The sequence below is a fragment of the Xiphophorus maculatus genome, chromosome 19 (assembly GCF_002775205.1).
Source record: "Xiphophorus maculatus strain JP 163 A chromosome 19, X_maculatus-5.0-male, whole genome shotgun sequence".
Classification (NCBI taxonomy): Eukaryota; Metazoa; Chordata; class Actinopteri; order Cyprinodontiformes; family Poeciliidae; genus Xiphophorus; species Xiphophorus maculatus.
This window is the reverse complement of record NC_036461.1, coordinates 11,899,586-11,924,518: the sequence shown is the minus strand read 5'-3', so window position 1 is coordinate 11,924,518 and position 24,933 is coordinate 11,899,586. Positions and strand designations below refer to the sequence as shown.

The following is a 24,933-nucleotide window of genomic DNA, read 5'->3' as shown; positions in this document are numbered from 1 at the left end:
TTTTTTAATAATTCCCCAGGAATGCATGAAATGCACGTCAGATTGTGGCCTTCCACTTTTCCATCACCATGTGTCTCCCTCTGGGAATATTGTGTTTAAACCACAACCACAATTAAGGTTTTGGGTGTTTGTTTTTCAACCTAGGGAATGTACATCAAGTCGACGTACGATGGTTTGCATGTCATCACTGGAACTACAGAGCATGTAAGTATAACTGTGAACTTAACAAACACATTCAGCCTTTCTCCTTGAAGGATTTATTTACGTCTGAGACTTTTTCTCATCCTCCTCCTCGTTTGACGTGGGAAAACAAAGTTTCAAAATCTGAAGGAGATAAAGGTTGTGTAAGAGGAATTGTTTGTGATTTCACTGATAAGAAAATGTCACAAACAGCGTCTACACAAAAGCCTACCCGTTTTAAAACCCACATTAAGACAACAAGCCAGTGACTAATGCACAAGCATCACATCAACAGTGGGATCTTAACGCCTCCAATCTCGGAATGTGAATCAGAATCTGAATCATCACAAATCATGACAAGTTGATCCTGTCTGGCCTCGATGTGATGAGAAAACCAATTAGAGAAATAATTCCTGTCTACATTTCTTTTTCAGTCTCCTGCAGACCTTTCAAGGAAGATCCATGCAGGGGATGAAGTGATTCAGGTCAACCAGCAAACAGTGGTGAGCTTAATATCTATTATTGTAAACTAAGTACAAGTTGTAGTAATGGTAATAAGATTAGTAATTGGTTCTATCTTGTTATATCTAGTATGGTTGACACCTTACAAGAAGGAACAGCACTATTTTGGCAATTATATAAATGTGTGATTGTCCAAGGTCACACGTAGGGCTCCCCAAGGCTCTATTCTCAGCCCACTTTTTTTAATATCTAGATTATGGATTTTTACAATGTATCTTTCAATAAATATGTTGATGACAAAACATCTGTGACACCGCATGACCACGGTCACTTACAATTATTAAGTAAGCATGTCATTCAGTAAGTGGAAGGGTTTGGACAGTTTCTATCACTGTTTTATTATTTATTTTGGTCCCATGTATGCAGAGATAGCAATAACCCCTCAGCTAGACTCAATAAGATTGAAATCCACATAGCACACATGAAACCTAACTGTTGCTTTGTACTCAGAATTAATTTTATCTCTAAATAACGTCTATTTTTTCAGTCCTGTTACTGTTTGCAGTGTTTCCAAGAAGATTAAATATTATTTTATCAATATTTTCTAATAATGTGCATAGTCATTTCTTGAAACTTGTATATTATTTTTGTATGATTAAGTGTTTTTATCACTGTTTTATTTTAATAACTTGAATGCAACCTTTGTTTATTTTAGGACTATCTTGTACATTAATGGTGCTATGTAAAATTAGACTTTCTTTGCCTGTTCAATCAGGTTGGCTGGCAGTTGAAAAACCTTGTTTTCAAACTGAGAGAAGACCCCAAAGGTGTGGTTCTACTACTGAAGAAGAGGCCGACAGGAACTACAAGCTTCACCCCCGCCCCACTTAAGAACATGCGCTGGAAGCCCCCCGTACCTCAGGTGAGTACTTGCAGACCCATCTCTTTCTTCATGTCAGGCTAATCGCTGTCAACTAATTATTAGCTTTTTAGGGAGTTGGTTCCAGAATCAGCATGTTCAGACAGAGCCACCCTGAGAATGCTGCTGGCTGAGCTCAATACACTATTGAGCTTTATCTTTAGGTACAACAAAAGAGGGGAAAAAAACTCCCATTAAGTCATTCAGTCTAATAGATAAAGCCGCCTGTTGTAGTGTTTTGGTCTGTTTATCTTATTTCAGTACACAAAACATGACCCAGGTGTTTTATTACAAAGAGATGGGAGCATAACGTTAATTTATTTTCCTAGATAAAACATCCCAAACTATTAAAGGTAACTGGGAAATGTGAAGCAAATAAAGTTCTCCTCCCATCCACAGATTTTTTTTCTTATTTTTACATTATTTGTATGACTTGTTTCAGATTATCAAATTGTTTTAATTATGAACAAAATACATTCTGGATGAATATAAGATACAGTTTTAAAACAATTTTATGAAGGAGAAAAGGTGCCCAAACCAGCCTGGCTCTATGTGGAAAAGTTATTCCATCCTAAACTTGATCAGTTAACAAAGATTGTAACCAGGCGCTTGTAATGATCAGCAATTAGTCTTTTATTTTGCTGTGGAGGAATTTCAGCCCACTTCTCTGTGTAGAATTGTTTTCGACCATGACCGACATGTTTAGCGCTTTACCACAGCATTGATACTTTGACTAAGCCACTTCAAGACGTCCTTTTCTGAGCCATGTAAAGATGGACTTGCTGCTGTGCTTTAGATCATCCTGAGTGACCAAAGTGTACTTGAACTTAAGGTGAAGACCTAATGCTGGACAATCCCTTCGTGGATTTTCTCAGGGCGGTTTGGTTTGTACAGGATTATTTTATAAGCTTTCCTTTAATAGATGAAATCATCACTTGAAAATGGGGTTTTTTTTGTAGTTAGTCAGATCATTATTGTCTTATTTCTAAAATTGGTTTAATCTAGAACATTTTAGTGTTATTAAAAATAACAAACAGAAGCAACCTGCAAAAGATGTACATTTGTTCTACTTCATCTTGTGAGCCCATCAGACCTGACATGAGGCTATCTCTCATCTGACTCCTGTTTTAACATACAGTAGGTCTATTAGCCCGCTGTAATCCTACACTTCCAGTTTTCACACTGTGGAACTGTGCTATCATGCGTGGCCTGCTTGATAACCTGAGAAGCTAAGATGAGAGAATAACAGATTTGATATCTTTAAGCAGCAGACAGAGGTTTGGGGAACAATGGGGAAAATAAATGCCAGCAGCTTGTTTTAACAGGTTCTGGAGGAAATCAGAGTTAGACATCTCAGTTTATCTTTGATAATGAGGCTTCAAAGCCAAAACAGAGCCACGTCTTTCAGCCTGACTCACAAAGATTTAGTTTTACTACATATTTTTGATATATTTTAAACTAAAACCTCAATAGGAAACCCCTATGAAATATAACGTTTTTATTGTTATATAAAAACAGTAAAAATAAAATATGTATTGTTATATATATATATATATATATATATATATATATATATATATATATATATATATATATATATATATATATATATATTTTATTGTTATGTTAATAACAATAAAAATGTAATAAAAACTGTAACAGGAACAGTTTTTCCATTTAAGGCTGAGAACTGCAGCAGATAAAAGCCAAATATTTAGTTGTTGAGTCAGGAAACATAACTGTGGTAAATGAGTGAATGTCTTACAGTCTATTTTAGACTTTACTTACAATCTTCCCATACCTCAAGCAAGAAAATTTATACTTGTAGACACACACAAGCACTTAAACGTCTCACCACATATGGTGAGCTCCTCCCTTTTACCAACAAGTTATATTTAGGCAATATTTGAAGGTGGAAAAAGCACAAGCCAAAAACTTTTAAAAAAATCTTTTTGTTTTTGACCGTGATTGATGTTGAAGCTGGATTTATTGAGGGCTTCACCATGTAATCAGGATGTAACAACTTATGTAAAAATATTTATTTTACAGAATAATTCCTCTCTGATCCGATCCCAGTCCCCCTCCAGTTCAGCTAATGGATCTACTAAAAAGGAGAAGCCAGCTATTATGGACTTGTACATTCCTCCACCGCCTCCAGTGCCGTACACTCCACGGTGAGCCATGTGTTCAAATCTTTCTTGTGGTCTTCTTTCCTTCTCCTTTGTGCGTTACTTTCGACCCTTCTTTGTATCAAGATAACTTTAATCCTTCCTAATTTACTTCCATTTCTTTGTGTGTCTTATGTCTCTTGTTTCATTGTCTCCTATGTCCTTTAATTTCTTTAGTATTTCTTTTCTGTTTCTTCCATTTTTTATGTTTCTTTCCTTGTGTGCTGCTTTATTTTAATGTATTTATTTTTTCTTTTTTTTTTCATTTTTTGTGTCCTGCCTTCTTTCCTTTCTTGTGTGTTTTTGTTGTAGTCTCTGTGTTTTTATTCAAATCCAATGTGGTACAGAAATATATGCCACAAATTCATGGTGACCTGTGGTATCTTATATTTTAAAGTTAACTTAAAAGGCTGAAAATAGGAAATTTATTGAGGAATTGCTGAAGAAATGCTTTCCAACAATGTCTTATGATGCAACATCTTTTAAAATCAGACATATTTAAACCTGATTCATAAATAGTGGGCTGCAGTCACGTTTTCACATCTCTTTTTCCTCATCACTACACATTCTCATCTGCTCATCTTCAGCCCACTCTGCATCCCACACTGCACACTTTTCTCTTTGGTTCCCTTGGATTAGACTTGTTCATGTAACACTATTTGTTTGTAAGTCATCGTGATCTACTTCTTTTTTTTTAGTTTTGTTTTTTAACTCTGATTCCACAGAAATGTGAGTTGAGCTGTGATTACCATACCATACCATACCAACTATATTTATAAAGCACTTTAAAACAACCACAGCTGATACAAAGTGCTGTACATCAAAACACAACATAACAATAAAAAAACATAAAATAAAAACTTACAATTTAAAAACAAAACATACAATTTAAAACTAGATCCCGCTAGAGTTGAAAGCCAAATAAATTAATAAGCAAACATTTGTTTCTGTGTGCAGAGAGATGAGATCAGACTCCCTCTCCAGCATTAGTAAAAGACCGAAGGGCTCTGAGTCACCCAACTCCTTCCTGGACCAGGAGCGCAGACAACGTACCACCATCACAGATTATGACAAGTTAAACCCCGGATGTCCCATTGAAGCCACCGTAATCCAGCCCAGAATGAGGGAGCATAAGGCTTCACGTGGTTAGTATTTTAAATAAATACTTTTCTGATGCATAAGGACTCAGAATGTTCTGAAAATAGAACTTACAAATGTGACATTCTTGTCTCAAGGTAAGCCAAGGCCACTGTCGATGCCAGCAGATACTTGTGTTGCAGTAGTGGACACATACGCCAAGCCCTGGGCACATGGCAGAAAAGGTATTCATATTTTTAATCACTGGTTTGCTAATTCTACAGCCATTTGATATATATATATATATATATATATATATATATATATATATATATATATATATATATATATATATATATATATATATATATATATATATATATGCAGTTCAGACCAAAAGTTTGGACACACCTTCTCATTGAATTCAATGGGAAAGTGTGTCCAAACTTTTGGTCTGTACTGTATATGTATATACTTCTTTATAGAATGTTTAGTATAAAACTAAATTATAATTTCTCACAGACCTTATACTTAGAGCTATCTATGCACATCACTGAAAATCTCCAAATAATTTCAAATTCTTCTGGCATAGAGATTCTTTAGTTAAACATATTTTTTTTGTTCTATACCAATTTATTACCTAATTGACATTTTTAACTATTTTAAATCTGATTACTAACTGTGTGTTCTTCAGGAATAAGCATGTTTCATGAGGGATAGAGTAGGATGGCTCAAAAGGCCAAACAGTGCAGTTTCACTGTAAAATCTTAAAGTCTCTGGTTTTTTCTGAAGTTTACCTCTTTGTTGTTAGCAGACTGTGTTGACAGCCACCTTTCCTCAACGCAATTTGAAACTGACTAACAGTTGTTCTCCTTTCAGTAATAACTTCCACTCTAGGGATTGTTGATATTACTGTTTGGGGTGTTCACAGACAGAGAAAAGGCTTCAAATCACTGATCAGAACCCTTTAATTGTCAAATCAGTCGATTTTGATCACCAGACAGTTTTCTGCGGATCTCTATTATAAACTGCAATCCATACTCTGGATTAAAGTGTCATTTCAAGTGATTCTTTAAATATTTAATGAAAGTAGTCCATGGAAATGTTTGTCAGTGTTTTATAATCCGGGACATTGTTAGGTCTGTGGCTAAACTGCAGCAGCTTAAAGAAATTCTACTAAAATTGCATATTTCAACAAAGGAATGTACTTTGTTGAACGGAATGTAGAGGATTTTCTTGACTATCTTTTGAGTTCTCAATTTTTATTTAAACACGATGCTAGCTTTATATATTTTTCTTTTACCTCTTTGCTAAGAATCTTTTACTGTCTTCCTTCCTTAGGTGAAGACCTGCTGTACAGATACCTCAGCAATGAGCGGATTCCCACCATTGCCGAGGAGGTCCCGTCTGCATCCTCGCCCTACAGGCCTGCGAGGGAGCGTCAGCTCGTCCGAGTGGACCGCATCCGACACAGCTGCTACTATTCCAACTCAGACCTCCACAACAGTGCCACCATCCCCTACCAGGAGGACACGAAAAAGGCCCCCGTAAGCTCCATCTCAAAGCGCACCCCGGCAGAGCGCTCACTACTGGTCAGTTGGATCACGCGGCTTAAGCTGTTGACTCACTGATGATGTGCTTCCTGTGCCGGGGCTTCCTGTTCCTGTCCTGTGATCTTCCTCAGTGCCTTTGACGTTTAAACGTCCAGCTGTTTTTTGGCAGCTTCGGGCTCTCTCACTCTCCTCTCTGACCCCAAAACTCCATAACTTCATGGTGTTAGGGCTACTACCAACTACTGCTACTACTACTACTACTTCTACTACTACTGCTACTACCCACAATCAACCTTGCTTTGTAGTAGCCTACTCACTACATTAAGTCATTGCCTCTTTAACACTGCCCTCAATCCTAATCTCAGACTACAAAACCCCTGAGAATCTGTTTGCTCAGGTCTAGAAAAACCTTGGCTTTGTTCTCTTTATAGACTTCTGTGTACATATTAAGTTATGTAATTTTTCCATTGAGATGCTCTCTGAAACAAATATTTAATCACTTGAAGTTCTTTAGTTATGTGCTTCTGTAGATTTTCATTTCCAATAAATTATAAAGTGAAAGTAAGTGGAGAAAAATGTTTGATAGAAACTGCTTCAGATTTTGATGTTTTTCTTTCCTGAAATATATATATTTTTTTTTCATATTATTTATAGTACTGTGAGCAAGCATTTTTTTTCACTTGTAGATTTCTTTTGCTTTTTCGTTGCTTACTTGTTAATGATAATCAAAGAAGCCCCAATATCAGACAAAGATAACATGAATAAATGAAAAAAACACTTGACCCACCCATTCACACAAAGGACATGTGTACTTTACAAAATTATAATTATAATACTGCAATTTGTTTCCCACCTGTTGTTGAATTTCTTTAAATCACTTTGAGATTTTTCAGTGTAATTAATTTTTTAACCCTTGATTCAAATAATGTCTAAAAAATGTGGTTGATTAAGGTTAATTTTTTATTTAACATGGGGTTGATTACTTTTTTCTTTCTTTGTTTTCTTTTTTTTTTTTTGCAAATGACCGGATTGGTTTGGGTAGATTTAAGTATGGCAAAGAAAAAGAAAGCAAAAGCAGGAGAAATCTGTAAGGTGTTGAAAGTTGTTTTCACATCACTGTACATTTCAGTCTGCCACTAGTTGCCTCTTGTAAGCTATGCATAAGGTTTCTGCGGCCACTAAAGCTCACCGAGTTGCATTGGGTTTTGATGTTTACACTTATTAATAAGCAATTATTTGTGCATATCTAAGACTATGCACATTGACCTTCAGTTTACTCTGCAGTTACCCTCCTAAAGGCCCTTCGGTGTCTTTGAAACATGGGTCCAATAGCCTTCTGATGACTTTTGCTATGGATAAATAAGAAGAGAATGTCAGTGTTATTTAAAAATAATTACAGGAAGTGTCTGTTGTTACTTTATCTGCCTTTTTGTAAGATTTGAAAAGCATTTTATTAAAGACGGCAGTTCATTTCAGTGACTTTTTGTATTGTCTTTATTTTGTCGTCATGCCTTGAATGACAAATGTGTCCTTATATGAATATTAAAGGATTTGCTATCTTTCCCTTTATTTGAACACTGCATTATGAATCTGTGATTGTATCAGTTTATGTGCCTAAAACGGTGCGTTGTAAAGGAAAGGCCAGTCTGTTGTAGCCGTCTGTCATTCTGACCTGTTTTAACCTTCGAGGCAAAAACTGATTCTGCTTTTTAAGCATGTGGTGACACAAGATAGCTAATGTCAGGTTACCTTTATTTCTTCCGTCTCAGATGGTAATGGTTATGTAACTACTCCCTTTGAACTCTAAATTATACTTGGGGGTGGGAGGCTGTAAGGGAGCATATGGTCAAAGCAGGTTTTCCATCAGGAGATAATTTTTCCTGCACATATGTTGTGTTTTAAACATGCAAAGAGCAGGTTAGAGTCACCTTGGCTTTTGTTTATTGAAAATTGGCTCTCCGACAACCACCAGAAAGCTTAAGCGTTGAATTGAAGTTCTAACCATTTTGGAAACTGACACAATATTCTTTCCCTCTTTCCTTGCTGCTCTCCCACTGCATTGCATGAGTTGGATTTTTGAGAGAAGCTTCTTTTATCTCTCCTTCACCACTTCTTTCCATCTGCCTGTGCTTGCTGAACTGTTGTCGCCTGCGGTTCTCATTTAATTTGCACTTTCTGGAAACCTGTGGTCTGCTTAAACACTACCTGCACTCTGCCTAACCAACTGCATGCATTTGCTAACAACTAATGCTTCATGCCTGCACATCACACAAATGGTTTCACAGGAATGATATGCTCAGTTACTGCTAGTTGGTGCATGTTTTGAAAAATTACCTTTTAAATAATCACATTTCTGTGTTACTCGTTTAAAACAGAACATACTAAGTGAATGTTTTATTCTTTCTTTGTTTTTGCACATTGTTGACTTCCAATGAAGTTCAGAGTACTGCGTAAAAAGTGAATCAAAAACTAAATGTAGTGATTTCAGAACATTTGGAAACCCATACGCAATTAAAAATAAAGCATTTGTGTGAATCTAATGTCAGGGGCACATTTTAATGAGTTTTTCATTCCAGCTGCTCAAACGTCTAGAGCTTTATGTGATCAGGATGAATAGGCCTATGATCTTTTTGTTAAAGAGGGGAATGTGTTTTTTTTATAGCAGTTGCATAATCTAAGTGGGAATATAGTAAAAAATCAGTCTTTGAGATTATTCACCATGTGGGGGAGATAAAACCGCCTTTTAAGAAATGATTACTTCGAACAAACCCCTGACAATGTTCACTAGCTTTCCTGTCAAAACCTGGCACACTTCCCTCTTGCCAGCAAGCAGTCGCTTTTAGTCTTCTTTGTTGGAGTGTAAAAATAGATATTTGACTCTCTCTACAAGCACTAAATGAGGGGTAAGAAACCTGCAGCTTTGCAGGCACATGTGCCTGAAAAATGTCTTTAATCCTAAGAATTTTTTTTTTTAAGTTTCTCATGTTTTTATGCAATATCTTCCATAACCAAAAGGCACTAATGGTGCAAGAAATCCTTTTCTCCATTACATCACAAACTATAATTATAAATATGGAAGTCAAGTAGGTAAATTTCTTCTTACTTTTGTAAAATTTGTTTTTCTTTGTGCTAAAATCTAAAAATATGAGTCAAACTGTTTTATTTGATTCATTTCCCCAGACATACATTATATTTTACAGAGTAAGTAGTCTTAATATTTATCAAGCTGTCCATTTCCAACATGTCCTGGATCTGACATGCCTCTTAAATCAGTTCTCTTTCAGGATATCAGTCTTTGCTGCAGTTCTCTAACAGTGGGTTGTCAGAATCGGATGCATGCATCATATTGATAAGCCAGGGTAACAGAAAGGCAGGGATTGTTTAGAGAAAATAAAAACTTTAATAAACTCAAAATTATGTAAAATGATTTCATCACATTCCTTATAGGGATTACTATAAACTTTTAAACTTGGATTTATTTAATCCCTTAGTAAATCAATGTGCTCAAATTAATTAGATTTTTCTAAAGTTATTCTGTGACTGTTACTTAGGTAAGAGATTAGTTTTTAATGCTTCTTTTATGAATTATGCTAAATTCTAACATCTGTTTGTGTTTTATAAGTACATAAAAACATATCTGTCCTCAAGGCTGCATCAAATGTTGCCTGTGATGAGAAAAATGTTGCCTGTGTGGACCATGGATTCTGATTTTTAACTCAAATCTGGATGTAGATCCTGTATTTTTAGCCTGCAGGACATGCATGCATGGTATCTAAAACAGCCTTAGGACACTTGAAAGAGCTCAGGTCCAGAAACAGTAAAGTTATTTCTGTCTCCTGTTTGTTCCAGAGATAAATTGGATTCCCTTGACAGTGGTTTAGAGAAGAATTCCTCCAACCGCGAGTTAACCACAGTACATATGTTTCATAGATTATGAAATGTCCAAAATTCTTACAATACTGCCGCTATTCATGAAGATAACTTGAAAACAATTGAGGTAGTCCAAACACAAGGTAGAGGACCGTCGCAATGTTTTACTGTCAATCTGATAGCTCTCAAAAATATTACCTGTGACCCTTTAACCCATATAACTGAAACACGTTTTACCATTTTCTTGTTTTTATATTAAAGTGTGTTCTATAAGGCATAACATTTTCTTTTAATCTTATGCCATTTTTAAGTGCAAGTTAGTCTTTTCATTCACATTTTACGCGATGTCTCTATGTTTTGTGACTTTAGAGCTGCCGACTTCACCAAAAGTACCAAAACATATTCATTAATATGTTTTTTTTTTTAAAAAAAGGCTTAAATCATTGTGAAACCTACTTGGGCCTCTCAACTTCTATGCACTAACAATAACTTTATGTATCACAGGAACATGACTGGTTCTCTAGCAGGGACTTCCTGAACCGGTGAGTTTCTCTGACTTTCTCTCTGTCCCACATATAAACTCCCACTGAGTAGGTCACATCAGAAACATAAGAGCAGGGTGGGTCCTGGTTTTTCAAGAGGGAGGGACAGTCAGCAGGCAGTGGAATCTTTTTTAAACAAGCCAGGGGTCAAAGGTGGTCTGCTTTTATGTAAATGGAAAATACACCAAGATGAGAAGCATAATCTTTTTTTAAACCTCTGCAGATGATACAAAATTGTCCCTTTCCTTTGAATGCTTAAATTTAGAGTTTCATAACATTCTGTCATGTTACAACTCTGTAACAATGTTTTTTGTGTGTTTGTGTGTGGGGGAGCATTTGGGGGTGTGTGTGTTTGTGTGATAGACCAACACAAAAGAAATTGATCATTATGAAGTGGAGGGGAAACGATTAATAGTTTTCAACATGGTGGAATAAATAAATAATAACAAAACAAAATAAAGCTAGACTCAACTATTTATCCTTAACCTTTCACTTCATAATTATGTACTTTGCAATGATCCTAGCTCATACAATATTTTACTTTTGTGGTTTTAACATGAGGAAAAGTTCTAATGATGTGAACACTTTATGCAGTTAACTCTTGGGACTTCCTGTATCCAAAATGTTCCACACACTAATATATCCGCCTCTGATTCTCTTTCAATTGCCAGAAATCGTTCTAGAAATGCCAACACTATGACAAATCCTGATTCCTCTAGCCTTCCAAGTAGTGGTATAAATACCTCTCTCCCACCGTTATATATGGCACTGTAGGATGGCAGTCTCCCTGTCATCCTTGGCCCTTTTATCACTTCCGGTCTGTAATACATATCATTGAGGAGGCGTGACTCCCCACATTAATGCTGTTGTTTAAACGGTTCGCACAAATCTATCAATTCCAGGCAGTTCTATTCTAAGGGCCGCAGCACATCCAGTTTGTTCCATGCATGATCAAAAGAAATTACACACATTTGGAAAATATAACGGTAAATCTCATTGGAAAGCAATCTGACTCATCGCCGTTGGCTGCACAAGCACAGGGCAATGGCATGAAACTGGATTTGACTGATGTAATCAGGTGTCACCTTGATTTTCCCTGGTCAATCCATCCAGTTTGGATGGATTGACCAACTGCTCTTCTGCATCTTCCTGTTCCCACAAATACAGCTCATGCAATGGAGAAAATGAGCATCTTTTAGATGGGAGATGAAAGGAGGTGAAGGGCAAGAAAATGTTAGCTACTGAAACAGGACTCAATAGTCATGTCCTGAAATTGCAGGGTGAGGCCAAGCTGAGGTAAACTGACTGTTGTGTGCAGTGGGACTAAGCTCTTTCTCTGCCAATGATGCAGTGGTTTGTGTCCAGAATATTATCAGAGCCACAAGGACTGCAATTAAATGTGACTGTGTCCATGGATGCTCAACTCAATTGAATCAGATAAACCTGATGAGTAGCTACAGATCATTTGGAGGATGTTTTTTTTTTTGTTTGTTTGTTTGTTTTTTCTGTTTAGAAAATGTGATCTTATTTAAGCCATGACTGGGATTAGCTTAAGCTAAGATAATGTTTACTGTAAGGTGCATACTGACACATTTTTGGAGTGTGTGTTTCAAACCAAAACTCTGTCTTTTGCTCCTACAGATACAACCAACCTCATATGCGATCTTGGTCTTTCTCACAAGCAGTAAGTAGATGATTATTCACCCCTCTGTCTGTGACACCATCTGAATGCACCAGTTGCTAAATGCTCTCTGCAACCTGAGGAATCTCTCTGGGCTCTGTGTCAGTACAGGAGCAGAGAAATCAAGGGCATCACTTACTTTTTCCCACAGAGATAAGACGACATGCACACTCTCTCAAAGATACACTCTACCAGAATGGAAGAAAGAAGTGTGACCTACCTCATGTTGTTGTTAGCAACAGGCTTCTTCCTGTCAGAAGAATCTGATCACTGAAGGCAAATTTTGCTCCTATTCACCAATGAAACACAAAAGATGTGTAAATAATGCAAATAATTTAGTGGTCTATGCAACCAATAAGTTCTTGCTTTCTTCCCCTAAATTAGAATTTGCGGCAATAGTTTATTAACAGATTTGTGCTTTAAAAATAATACACATCTGGGTTCGTGCACTATGTGGGATTTAACTCAGAATTTTTCATGGATAAATGGGGAATATGAAATGTATAAAATATTTATATTTATGGACTCATGTCTGTCTGTCCTCAATATATAAATCCAGACCACTATTGGAATATCAACAATGTCATAGAAAACCTTGGTATTTGTGCTTTCAAAATTGTCCAGAAAGGTCAGGGAAAATTGTTAGAATCCCTGCTAATGCATTAGCCAAAAGCAACTTCCAAAACTTATTTACTAAATGAATTTGGATAGTTTAACGCAGTTAAACTAAGTTTAACTGCGGTTAAAGACAGTTATGGTGGAACAGACATTTTTCATGCCCTGAAATATAACATTGTAAAAACTCAAAAATAGATTTATTTATTTGATTGGATTGCTTATAGCTGCAAATTACAATGGAAACAGTCTTTTTTGTTTTTTTGTTTTTCTGCTAAGGTCACATGATTGCCGACTTACATAAAAGGTCCCCACTTCTAGAAGTACAGGTTAATTATTTGAGTCAGAACTACGCAAACATGAGTATTTTACTGAGGTTCCTTCACACACAAAAACTACTGTCAGTTCCTCAATGCTACACATGCTGTTCACAAACCTTTGCAAATACTAGATACGCTGCACACACAGTCACTAGTGGAAAATGAGTAACACACTTGTGCAGATTTGTCAACCAGGTATGATTTGTTGTTGCACAAAGAAAACTCTTGTCACAGCCTTTAACAATGAAAAATTGCATTTTCCTGATCGCTTTTGTTTAAATGAGGTACGTTTAGCACAAACGGAATCCTTTTTTTTTTTTTTTTTTTTTGTCGTTGAGTGGTACATTTGCACACAGGTCAGAAGCAGGAGGTATGCAACCACCAAACTGAGCCTTTCCCTTCCCCCTTTTTCTCTCCATGTGAGTTTCACCTGCTGAATAATGGCTACTCTGTCTGACCCCCTCTCAATCATGCACTCAGTTTCTGGTTATCAACTAAGGACCATGACGGTTCTCAGCATGAATCACGGTGAGAGATGGAGATCCACAGTGGTGTGACCAATCCTGTCAAGGCGTGAGGCTTTTGACATGAGTCACAGGCAAGATTACCTCACTTCCACCTAAACACAGACAAACAATCTAAAATGAACTTAACTTAGAGTTACTAATGAAGATGAGAAAGGCAAGGAAATAAATGGGAGGGGGAGGAGAATGCTGCAGTTGGAGACTGGGGGACAAAAAAGAAAAGTGTCTCTCAATAGCCACTTCAGAACACTTTTTAAATTCCAAAAACAAGTGGAAGAAAGGATAAAAAAGAGAGGAGACTCTGTCTTCTTCAGCACAAATGTAAGTGAGGCCTTAATAATGCTGGAATCAGAAATGTTTTTCCCATCCCAGCATAGGAAATGTACCGTAGGCCAGAATATCCATGCTTCTTTCTGCACACAGTTCAAGCAGTGATGTTGTGGCTACAAACTCATTCCCACTGAGGCAGTGAGGAGTGATGAAGGCAGGACACAGATTCCCACAATGCTAACCGAAAAAAAATCTTAAAACATATTTTCTTTCCTGATTCTTCCTGAAGAATCATAAGATGGTCTTATGTCAACTTAGCTTAGCAGTAATTTCGAAGCACCCTTCTGACTCTTATGACCTTCACACTATGAGACATTTAATTTCAGACCAGTTGGTCCCTGTTTCTGCACAGAAAAGTGTTTTACTTGACATTTTGAAAATCTAAGCAGCTGAAATTAATAATCGAAAGAACCAAATTGTTGAGTCCAATCTAGATGACACTAGAATAAAACAATTGAGATTAAATTTTAATTTGAATCAAAAAAGGTTATATTTAAATATTTTATTTGAGTGTAAATGTAATTCACGTTGAAGCAAATTTAGTCTTTAGATCGAATTACTACACTTTTAAATGATTCTCAATTTATTTGAGATGCAGCTGCAGATATTTGGGTTTTGTTCCGGTTGAAGAAGTATTTATTTCACAATGCAGCCTATTGGATCCAAGGAAGAAGATTCCCATCTCGTTGCTGAACCATGTGAGAATCAGATGAGACAAAAGTGTCAAAAGCTTTTGTCTAATCTACGACACAATAAAGTTCGGCATTTTAAAGAGACTCATTTTCAGTCCATTTCACTCTTTTTTTTGTTGTTGACGTGACTAAAGATATTGAATAGTGGGGATGTCGCGACACCCAGTGGTAACAAGCTGTAACTGCTAGTTCACCTCTCCGGGGAGAAAGCAGGAATTTTGCCTGCCTGGAACAACACGATAAAATGCACCTCTAATATCCATTACAAAGAACACAGCGGGCGAAGAAACCTAATTTGAAATGTGCAGGGTTACACCCAGGATCACCTCGACTTCAACTAAAACCAGTAGAACTTCCTTGTGCCCACACTAATTGTCTTGACACAAACATGCTCATCAAGGTTTGGTCAGACTTTGAACGGAGAGTTCGGGTCAAACTGCATTCACTGAGATTGTGGTGGCAGGTAGAGTACGTGCTTCATTTTAATTGTGTTGGAGTAGCCTTTAAATTCTCTTTACTGACTTTACTCGGTAGGGAAAAGGGAAAAAAAGAGCAATCAGGAAGCTATGTTACTTAACACCGAGAGTTACATGCACAGCTCACAGTGTCTGGTTTTTTGCTGTGGTTAGAGTGGCGATGTTGATCAAAAGAGCTCAAACGCACCGGAAACACGATTTGATAGCTACTCACGTGTTATGTAAGAGAAGTGGAGAGAAAACAACTTTAGGATTAGAGAATTGAAGACACCTGATGAAAATCTGTATCCTGGATTTATTTTCTTCCGCAGTGAACTGGTACTAAACTGGGTGAAAACCACCCTGTCCTGTACTGTTAGGAAATTGAAATTGTGGTGAGTGATTATTCCATTTAAAGGAATAGCCACTTCTGCTTCTCCTAAAGATCTAAATCAGCTGAAGCATCTCTGTAAGTTGAGATATAATCAGAAAGTTTAGTTATTTACAATTTTGTGTTTAAAAATGACAGATTTGTTACATTGATGAGGCACGTATTTCTCACAGCTACTGAAAACACAAAAAGAAAAGGAGGAAAAGGGGACAGATACTAAAACTGATTAATATAGAAATGCTATGCTTGGCCTACACAGTCATGGAGAAGAGTCTGACTTGACAGAGGCCAAGCAGACAATACTTGAAAAGCACTTCATGCTTTCTTATGCGAAAAAGGTTTATGATGCTTATTTCATACTCTAGCAGGACCTGCCGATTCTGTCGCTGCATTTGACTGCAGAAAACTTACCTCATTTGTTGTGCATGGGCATACTTTTCAATAACCCAACATTTCTGAATTATAAATACTTTTTATTAGATTTTTTTTTATTATAAATACATTGGTTTCATTTTCTGAATGTCTGAGAAGTAAAATTTTATCGTTTAATTCTCAAGCCATGATCATGTGAATATGCATTTTTAGCTTTTGCACCTTTTTCTATCATGCTTTTTCTTCCACTCAACTTTCCACTAATATGCTTGAAATATGTCAGCTGCCTGCTTGACAACTGTCACAGTCAAATTTTTTAATGATTGTGTAGTCTTTGAAATTTTTTGAAGTTTCATAATTTTATTCCAATTCATTGAGATCCACCTGTAGTTTTGGAAGATCTGCATCGCAGAGATTTTCTAAATTCTCGGAAAATGTAGAAGCAGAGCGAGGCATCTTGAAGGGGTTTTCAGCTGTGAAAATGGTTAAACTTATTTGCTGGAAGTGTTTGTTCACAGTGGGAGCTTTTTAACTTCACAAATGAGGAACTTAAAAGCACAGAGGAAGTTTACCAATAATTGCAGGCTAGATTTCTCAATGCAGCCTTGTTCTTTTAGGATGTTGAACAGCAAAACTGAACATGTCATGCACGTCCCCCCAGAAAATCAGTTTTGGTACCTAGAAACTGAAAAGGAGTTCTGTCTGTGCTGCTCGGATTCCGTGTTACTTACTTCATCTGTGTGTCACAGTGTGACAGAAACTGCTGACAGTGGACATCTTTGCACAAGCTGTGAGTCAGTGGTGTGTGTGAGCTCAACTTGATAGGTTTAAGCCTTTTTTCTGACTCAACTTCCCGTTGCATGTTGAAATTCAACATTTTCTTTATTCTTCTTCTTTATTTCTGCAAAAGTTTGAAAAAAAAACATTGTCAGTACTTCTGTGCTTATGACGCCACTTCCTTTTGAAGAAACAAAAGGAAAAAAACAAAACAATTACTGCCCCATTATCTGGGGAGAAATGTTGTCAACCTACACACCTGTCAATGCGTTTTTCTTCTGGTTTCTTTCAACAGGCTGCCTTCCCTTTGTCTGTGAGTCCTTCGATGGCTGCTGACGACTATAATCCTGTGAGTACCCGTCTTTTTTTTGTGTGACATTTACAGAGGGGATACTTCTGCTTCTGCTATTTTATTATGACAGAACTTGATATACGAATTATCAAAGCTTACAAGCCTCTACAACAGGCGAGAGGGCAGTTTCCCGTCTTTTTCTGTTCTCGTTTAACAATCCCATGGTGGCAGAGGAAATGAAGAATAGATAGAAAGACGAGGCAGAAGCTGAAAGTCAGAGGAGCAAGAAAAAGAAGTCGGTGCATGTGAGAAACAGGATGTTCAGTGAGCGTTTTCATCTCAGTTGTTGCATGTGACGGTTTTCTCTTCTTGTCTTCCTTCTCGCCGTTGTCCTCTCTGAAAGGTCTCCCTGAGGCACAAGTCGAAGAAGAAGAACCGAGGGGGTAAGCTGGCTCTTTTTGCTTTGCGTCTGCAGCAGGTGCTGCCTTTCCGCTGTAGGTTTGACCACCGGTGGGCGTGTGTGAGAAGCAGCAGGACAATTAGTGTGCGCAAAGGGATTTTAGACAACCCACAGTTATTTTCACTTCACTTCTTTTATGCTCTGCTGTTCTGCATCGTCTCTCTTCATCTCTGAATGTGTAACTTTTTTTTTTTTTTTTGCTTGTCAATGGTGTCTGGTTAATTATCTCGTCAGGGGAAGATTACTGAACCACAGCACTTCAGAGCAGACCAAGTTCTAGGTGCTGTGTAGGGAGGGGGTTGTTTTTTATTTCTTTTAGTTTTGTCATTTCAGTGACCTACATTGGCTGGGATGGAATTTTTTTATTTGTGTGTGTGTCTCAGCTAGGATGCTGGACTTCACCTAAGTGCTTCAGCTAATGCTTCATTTGCTTGTAGCGAGGTCTTTGGGGACTCACGTACAGGCCTTATCTGTGCACAGGCAATGGTACCATGAGTAGAAGACGAATCTCCGTCAAAGAGCTTGGTCAACCGGACCACCAGGGCTGGCTTTACAGAAAGAAGGAGACCAAGGGTTTCCTGGGAATCAAATGGAAGAAGTACTGGTTTGTCCTTAAGAAAACTGCACTCTACTGGTACACCAACCAGTTGGTGAGTAAAGAATAATGTTTGATGCATAGCCTGCTGCGCCTTTTTTTTGTGCGAAATGTTTTAAAACGTTGCTCAAGATGTTGAACATGTAGAGTGTTTATTAGCTGCCGTTATCCTGTTGTCTAGGTTACAAGCACAACATCAACATTTATATTATTGGGATGTTTTTTGTTTAGGATTCTAACACGACAATGGTTGCACTTAATTTTATGGATTGGTATCAAACTGTTGTGGGATAAATACACAAGTATGTAGGCCACACTTTTGAGAAACTTATTTTTAAAAACATTTGAAAATGATGCCGTATTCTTTTCTCACTCTTTTTATACACTACTTTGTGTTGCTCCATTATCATATTGGAATTAAATCCAATATAATTATTTATTGTTGTAATGTGACAACCAAGCAAAGTTCTTCACTTTATTTAAATAATGGGACTTTCGGTGTCCTTTGAGTATGTCCCACAATAAAAAGCCCTTATTTTGGCATTTTAGAAGTTTTCAATTAAAAGATTCTGTTAGCTTGCCTTTCTGGATTTTATTTAGGGTTAACAGGAGAAAGGGGCAAAATACAATATCACGTAACATTTTACAAATCTTATTTTGTTTAAAAATAGTTCAAAACCGTGCGTTTTCATTCCATATTTGGACATTATTTTAATGTTGATTTATTACAGTGAGGCAGTGTGGGGAAAAAAATTATACAACAAATGACCTTTCTTTGGTTTGGCCAGCATGTTTTTGAAAATTTGTTTCTCACTTTGAGCGTTGTTTATCGAAACGATATCACACGTGGCTCTGTAAATTGCTGTTAAGTGATGTGTCAGGGTGATGTGACATGGGAGCTGTAGACTTGGTGTCTGCAGACTTTCTGTCTTTACTGAAACGGTAAAGAAGAACAATTACTTTGCTGCTAGCTCTTACTTTTAGAGGTCACTGTGGGCAGATGCGATGGCATGCTGTATCTTTGAGTGTGCAGTTATTTTAAAAACAAAAGAATTTAAGAGTTATTTTAAAGAAGGAACTAAATAACTGAGGAGTTTGTCATAATTATTTGGCGATTAGTCTGACCAGTATTCCCTGAAGAATGTTGACTCTTGATCTTATCTCTGAATATGGATGTTTTGGTAGTTCTCTGCAAATCTCAGCTTTTTCCATAAGAACAAAAACTGGAATCTCAGAAGAATCAAAGAGTAATTTTATGATTCTGTGTTTCACCTTCTTCTTGTCTGCTGCTCTCACCCTTCCATAGCATGAATGATTCAAAGACATATTAAAAATAAATCTGCCTTTTAAATTGGTTCATAAATCTTTAATGTGCATTTCCTTTTATTTCATTTTGTTAAACACCAGGCAGCAACTAGAAGTCTTTTTCACTTAGCAGCAGCATCCACATTGAAGAGCGTTGTCTTCAGTGTGATCTTGAAGCACTTGCGATGATAATGTGTTCCCTGGTTGGAATCATGAATAAATACATTCATGACCAAATAAATGTGAGAATGAGAAGTGGAATTGCAGAGTTGTTCTATTTTATTTTTGGACGGTAGTGGAGATGAGTTACATGAAGCTTTGGCCACAAATTGTACAAAAAAATTTATTTTGGTTTTGCTTAGTCAATAATTTTCTAATGAAGCTGTTATTTTGAATAACTACTGGGGCTCATACTGTTATTTCAGCCTATGCAAAGAGATTAATTTTCTTATTCACATGTATTTAAGACAAATTAAAAAAAAAAACATTAAAATGTTGTCCTTTTATACATTCTTGCTTGCAGTAGCAAACAAAATCGTCAGTAAAGCTTTCAATCTGTTTAGCACTTCACACATTTAACACCCTACCTTATAAGCGCACAATGAAGTGGTGTGAACGTCAGACGAGTCATACTTGCTTCTTCAACCTCTGTCACGCTGCCGCAACAGGAACTGCACTGTGTTTCCTGTATGTGTCTTTGTCACTACCAGACTGTCAGCATAGATGCAGACAGACATACATGCATGCATAAAGTAAAAATGAAAAATCTTTTCCTCTTTAGAGATTTCTTCTGTTTTTGCTGTTTTCATCACACTTGTGTGTTTTAATTATCAAACAAATGTATCAAAAAGATAACCTGAGTGAGGGGAAAAACTCATCTAAATCAAACTGGTCCTATATAAAAAAGTAATGACTCCTTAAACCCAGTAACTGGTTGTTCAAACATTGAGTTGCCATAGAGAAATTTTGGCCCACTCTTCTTTAAAGAATCGTACAGTCAAATTGGAGGGTTTTTAAATTTCAACAGCTTGTTCAAAGCCTTGCCACACCACCTGAATTTCGATTCCTTTTGACCAAAGCGAATTAGCAGTGCGCTTGCTTGTGTGATTTGTATTGTACACTTACAAGAAAATACTTTTTTTTACAAGAAAAGTACACATGCAAGTTCTCATTTGACTTTATTAAAATATAAAGATCAATCATCAGATCTGCTTTCAACTCAACAAAGGTATTTTTCTGAGATTGTGAGGCCATTAAGTGGTCTTGTGAAATGATGATCTATGTGAAGTGATAAATTTGTGCTTGCGGATAATTTATTGTCTAAAAATCATGTACACTGTGAGAGTTTCTGCTGTATGAGCCAAGTGCTCTTAAGCTTAGGCGTTGGAAATAATGGCCTTTAAGTTTCACCATGTTATTCTGCCATTTTTATTGTGATCACTTTAAAGGTGACTCAAAAAGGTTTTTAGACAATTCACACCACATACTTTTGACTATAAATCTCTGTCTGCCTACAATCAGAGCCCCACAGACACAAATACTACTTGATGATAAAACTCACACATTGTAAAATATGTCCTGGCACTGCACTAGAAAAATAAGATATTGATAAAACAAAATTTTTAAATCAAATCTTAAGTACGGTAACCCCCAATGATCCTCATACTGCTCCCTCCATGTTTGACCACAGGGATGAAGTCCTTTTCCAGAAATTGTGTGCAGCGAACATCTCTGCAAACCCCAACATCCTGATCACAAACTGTTTAAACCTTTACCTTCAGGTCAGCACTACAAAGCGCTATTGGCAGAAATCGCAGAGGCGTTTCTTCCCCAGGTTTTCTCTCCGGTTGATCACTATGAACAGCTTAGAGCCAGAGTACTGTAGTCTTCTACTCTACTGTGAAGCAAATATGCATATTATATTACCACAACAAAATTTCTTGTTTCATGATACTGATCATAAAGACCGACCTTCACTGAGGCAAAGGATCGGTTACATGTTCTTTTCTGGCATCTAGGACGAGCCATTTCTGTGTTTTATATTAGCTTGCCCTTTTCTACTATTAAATTCATTTCATCTAAGACATTGAAGTGTGATAAATGTCAAAAACGGAAGCAATCATCTAACAAATTTGTAAGTCGTCAAATACTTTTTTTCATGACTGCAACGGGTGTGATGGCTTTGGTCAGGATTAATGTATGTCACCATCACCGGCTGCAGCTGGGCGACAGGTGTTGCCAGGAAGTGGTTTGAAAACCATCGCTATGTCTTAGCGCTAACTATCATTCAATTCCTGTGTTGCAGGCGGAGAAAGCAGAGGGCTACATTGACCTCGCAAACTTCGTGATAGATGTAGCCATCGAGTGCAAGAAGAAGCAGTAAGCTCAAAGTTTTCCTTTCCAGGAAGATGATGTTGTGATTGAGCATCTCATCTGTTTAGCTAAACATGAGACTTAATTTAACAGCCTGGGTGTCATAGGAGGTTTTCCCACACACTGTGCCAGGAAATGTTTATTTACGAAATTGTTCTGAAACGATCTTTGAAATTGAAAAGTCACTTCCTTTTTCCACTGATCACATCTCATCATAGGATTAGATTCTTTCTTTTTATTTTTGCATATCTCTTACCAGAAACAACATGGAGTTTTCTACTAAAAGTAGTTTGAAACCACAAGAAATATCATTCATGTACTGAGAACAGTAATCCACGGTTGCTAATCTGTGGGTGTTGTAATCTTGTGCATTAAAGTTTCTATGAACTTCCTCTAAATGCTCTCCTGTCTCTCACAGTGCATTCAAAGCCTGCCATCCTCAGGTCATGATGTTTTATTTTGCTGCTGAGAACCACGAGGACATGAATCTGTAAGTTACAATAGGATATAACTAAGGTGAAAGCTGATGGTTTTTCTTAATATCGTATGTTTAAAGATGAATTGTTTGTTCTTCTCAGCTGGTTGAACAAGCTTGGGCTGGCCTCCATTAATTATGAACAAACAGATCAAACCACAGCAGCTGGTAAGCCCCCCGCGCTCAACATGTGTTTTGTTGCCAGGTGTGTTCTTAAATTTAGAGCAGCATTTGTGGCTGATTCACAGGAGATATGCCACACTGCCAAATTAGAGCAACGTCCTGTGGTCGATTTTTGTTTTCTAGTCAGTGCGTCGTCCTATAAATTCATGCATTTTTATCATGTTTCTCTTCAAACCAATGTGGACGTTCAGAGTGTTACAGTGAAGCCAGCGATCACGAAGAAGCAGAGAGCACAGAGATCCCCCCTCCGCCATACTCGGAGCAGACCCTACGGGACTCTGTGGATGCATCTAATCCACCTGGGAGCACACATCAGGTCAGGAAAGATTCCTAAAAATAGCACCTATCTTATTCCTTGATTTGTTTTGGTCGATGGGTTTAAACGTGTGTCTTCCAAAAGTATTTGCACCCCTTTTTTCCGTTTCTGGAAAAGGGCTACGAAGTTCCCTTTTCAAGTTCATGTTACAAAGGCAAACTCCAGTTCTAGCTGTTATCAAAACACTATTTAGGGCATAACTATGAAGTGGAAGGAAAACACATGGATCTCAATGTTCTTAAGTAAAATTCATAAGTTTAGTGTCTCTGATGCCTTCATGGACCAGCTACTTTCAATACTGAGATTAACTTACATGCTCGTGAACCCCATGTACTACTTATGTGACTTCTATATGTTGTCATTGTGCTTCACACATACCGTATGTGGCACTTTGCATTGGAATATCACATATAAAAAAAACCCCAATAAAATACAGATTTTGGTTGCGACTTATCCCAATTTAAGAAATTTAAGACATACGAATGCCTCAAACACATTTCTTTTCTCTCTTTTAGGGTACTGTACCACCACCATATTCTTCCACAGCTCCTGCAGTAGCCAGCGATTCGCTCTCCTCCCCCGTCAGTACGATGACGTCGCAGAGCTCCGCCTCTTCACTCGCTAAGCAACGGCAGTCCTGGATGGACCTTGTCTCACAGGCGTCCTCTACTCCAGCCGGGGAGACAGCAGTGGTGTGCTCGGTCCAGGTTCACACTCAACGACCGCCACAAGGGAGAACAGAAGTGGGAGCAGTGTCGGACAGCTCGGTTCCTAAGAGCTCCACAGACTCAAATGGGTCCAACAAAGAGAACCCAGCAGCTCATGGGGAGGAGCAGAGGGATGTTTTAGGTCCTCAAAGTGCAGGTGAATGTTTCTTGTTTTATTCTATATTTGCTTTCCTACCTTTGTGTGTTTTTCCCCAAAGTTGATGTCTACCTTAAAATCCCCTTGGACTTTATGTTATGCAAATGGGCTGCATAATAAATTGTAACCTTATCCTCTTGCAGGCAGTCGTGGGAATAGCTCTGATGAGATGGAAAAGCTGTACATTCATCTAAAGGAGGCCAGCCTTTCACCAATAGGGGATCGGAAACCATCCACAAAAAGGGAATTCAGGGCTTCTTTTGTTAAACGCTGTAAAAACCAGACCGTTAACGATAAGCTACACCATATCAGGGCACTCAATAGCACGCTAAAGGTAAACAGTACAGAAACACTTTTGAGGTTTTGAAATCATCTGGGTATTTTGTTGTGTGGATTTCAAATGGATATATTTTTTCTCTCATTTTTCTTTTCTTTCTTTTGTCACAGTCTAAGGAAGCGGACTTGCAGGCAATAGAGCAGGTGCTGTGTGACCCGGAGCTTACCTCAGACAAGTTCAGAGAGTGGAAGGAAGCCAACGCACCACTGATGGTGGAGATCTGCGTCAAAGACGACCAGAAGGGGGCGCCAGAGGCTGTGACAGCTGCAGCATCAGTCACCGCTGCCCCTGTTGCAGAGACCAGTTTATAAGAAGTCCTCCTGACTTAGTTTACTGTGTTTGGACTTGGACCTCATGATTACATACACTCACTGCTGTGATTTAGTCAGATGACACTTCAGTTCCATGTAAACGCATATTTAACTGCTGTTTAACATGCATCTGTAGAGTGTTTTTTTTGTTTTGTTTTGTTTTTTTCTGTTTTAGGTTTCATATTGACTTGGAAACATGAGCAATACACATGAAAATGTGATTTCTGTTTTAGTATTACTTTTACTTGCCACTTGGTAGAGTCAGCTAATTTTTCAGAGCTCAGTCTTTTTCAGCATTTTAATTCACAGAACCTTTGCATAAACTCTGATTGTATGGAACAGAATGCACAGAAACACTGTTTTTTGTTTGTTTTTGGTATTGTTTTTTACTGTGTAATTTATCTACTTTGTTTTCATCTGCAGGGAACAAATTCCCAGATTGTTGTCTAATTATTGGTGCCGTGCACCATCTGTGCCTGTTACAAGCAATCCAG

At 37.5% G+C, this 24,933-nt stretch overlaps 2 protein-coding genes across 4 annotated transcripts in view; both read left to right on the top strand.

Moving 5' to 3' along the window:
• cnksr3 (CNKSR family member 3) overlaps positions 1-7,838 on the top strand; it is a 34,294-nt gene extending 26,456 nt beyond the window's left edge. The window contains exons 7-13 of the mRNA XM_023352571.1: positions 145-204; positions 615-683; positions 1,418-1,564; positions 3,611-3,735; positions 4,687-4,874; positions 4,965-5,051; positions 6,148-7,838. Of these exons, the coding sequence (XP_023208339.1) occupies positions 145-204; positions 615-683; positions 1,418-1,564; positions 3,611-3,735; positions 4,687-4,874; positions 4,965-5,051; positions 6,148-6,437 (966 nt within the window). The 3' untranslated portion in view covers positions 6,438-7,838. The remainder of the gene's footprint in view (positions 1-144; positions 205-614; positions 684-1,417; positions 1,565-3,610; positions 3,736-4,686; positions 4,875-4,964; positions 5,052-6,147) is intronic.
• A 7,108-nt stretch (positions 7,839-14,946) lies between these two features.
• Positions 14,947-24,660, top strand: ipcef1 (interaction protein for cytohesin exchange factors 1). Of its 3 annotated transcripts, none has more exons than XM_014468815.2 (11): positions 14,947-15,396; positions 17,224-17,277; positions 17,624-17,663; positions 18,161-18,330; positions 21,886-21,959; positions 22,372-22,443; positions 22,532-22,596; positions 22,803-22,927; positions 23,443-23,791; positions 23,935-24,125; positions 24,239-24,660. In XM_014468815.2, the coding sequence occupies exons 1-11, from the start codon at positions 15,322-15,324 to the stop codon at positions 24,437-24,439; spliced, it is 1,416 nt and encodes a 471-aa protein (XP_014324301.1). In that variant the 5' UTR covers positions 14,947-15,321; the 3' UTR covers positions 24,440-24,660. The 3 variants fall into 3 exon arrangements, with proteins under 3 accessions (XP_014324301.1, XP_023208341.1, XP_023208340.1); XM_023352573.1 differs by lacking the exon at positions 14,947-15,396 and adding an exon at positions 15,403-15,783; XM_023352572.1 differs by lacking the exon at positions 14,947-15,396 and adding an exon at positions 15,878-16,952.
• The last annotated feature ends 273 nt before the right edge of the window (positions 24,661-24,933 follow it).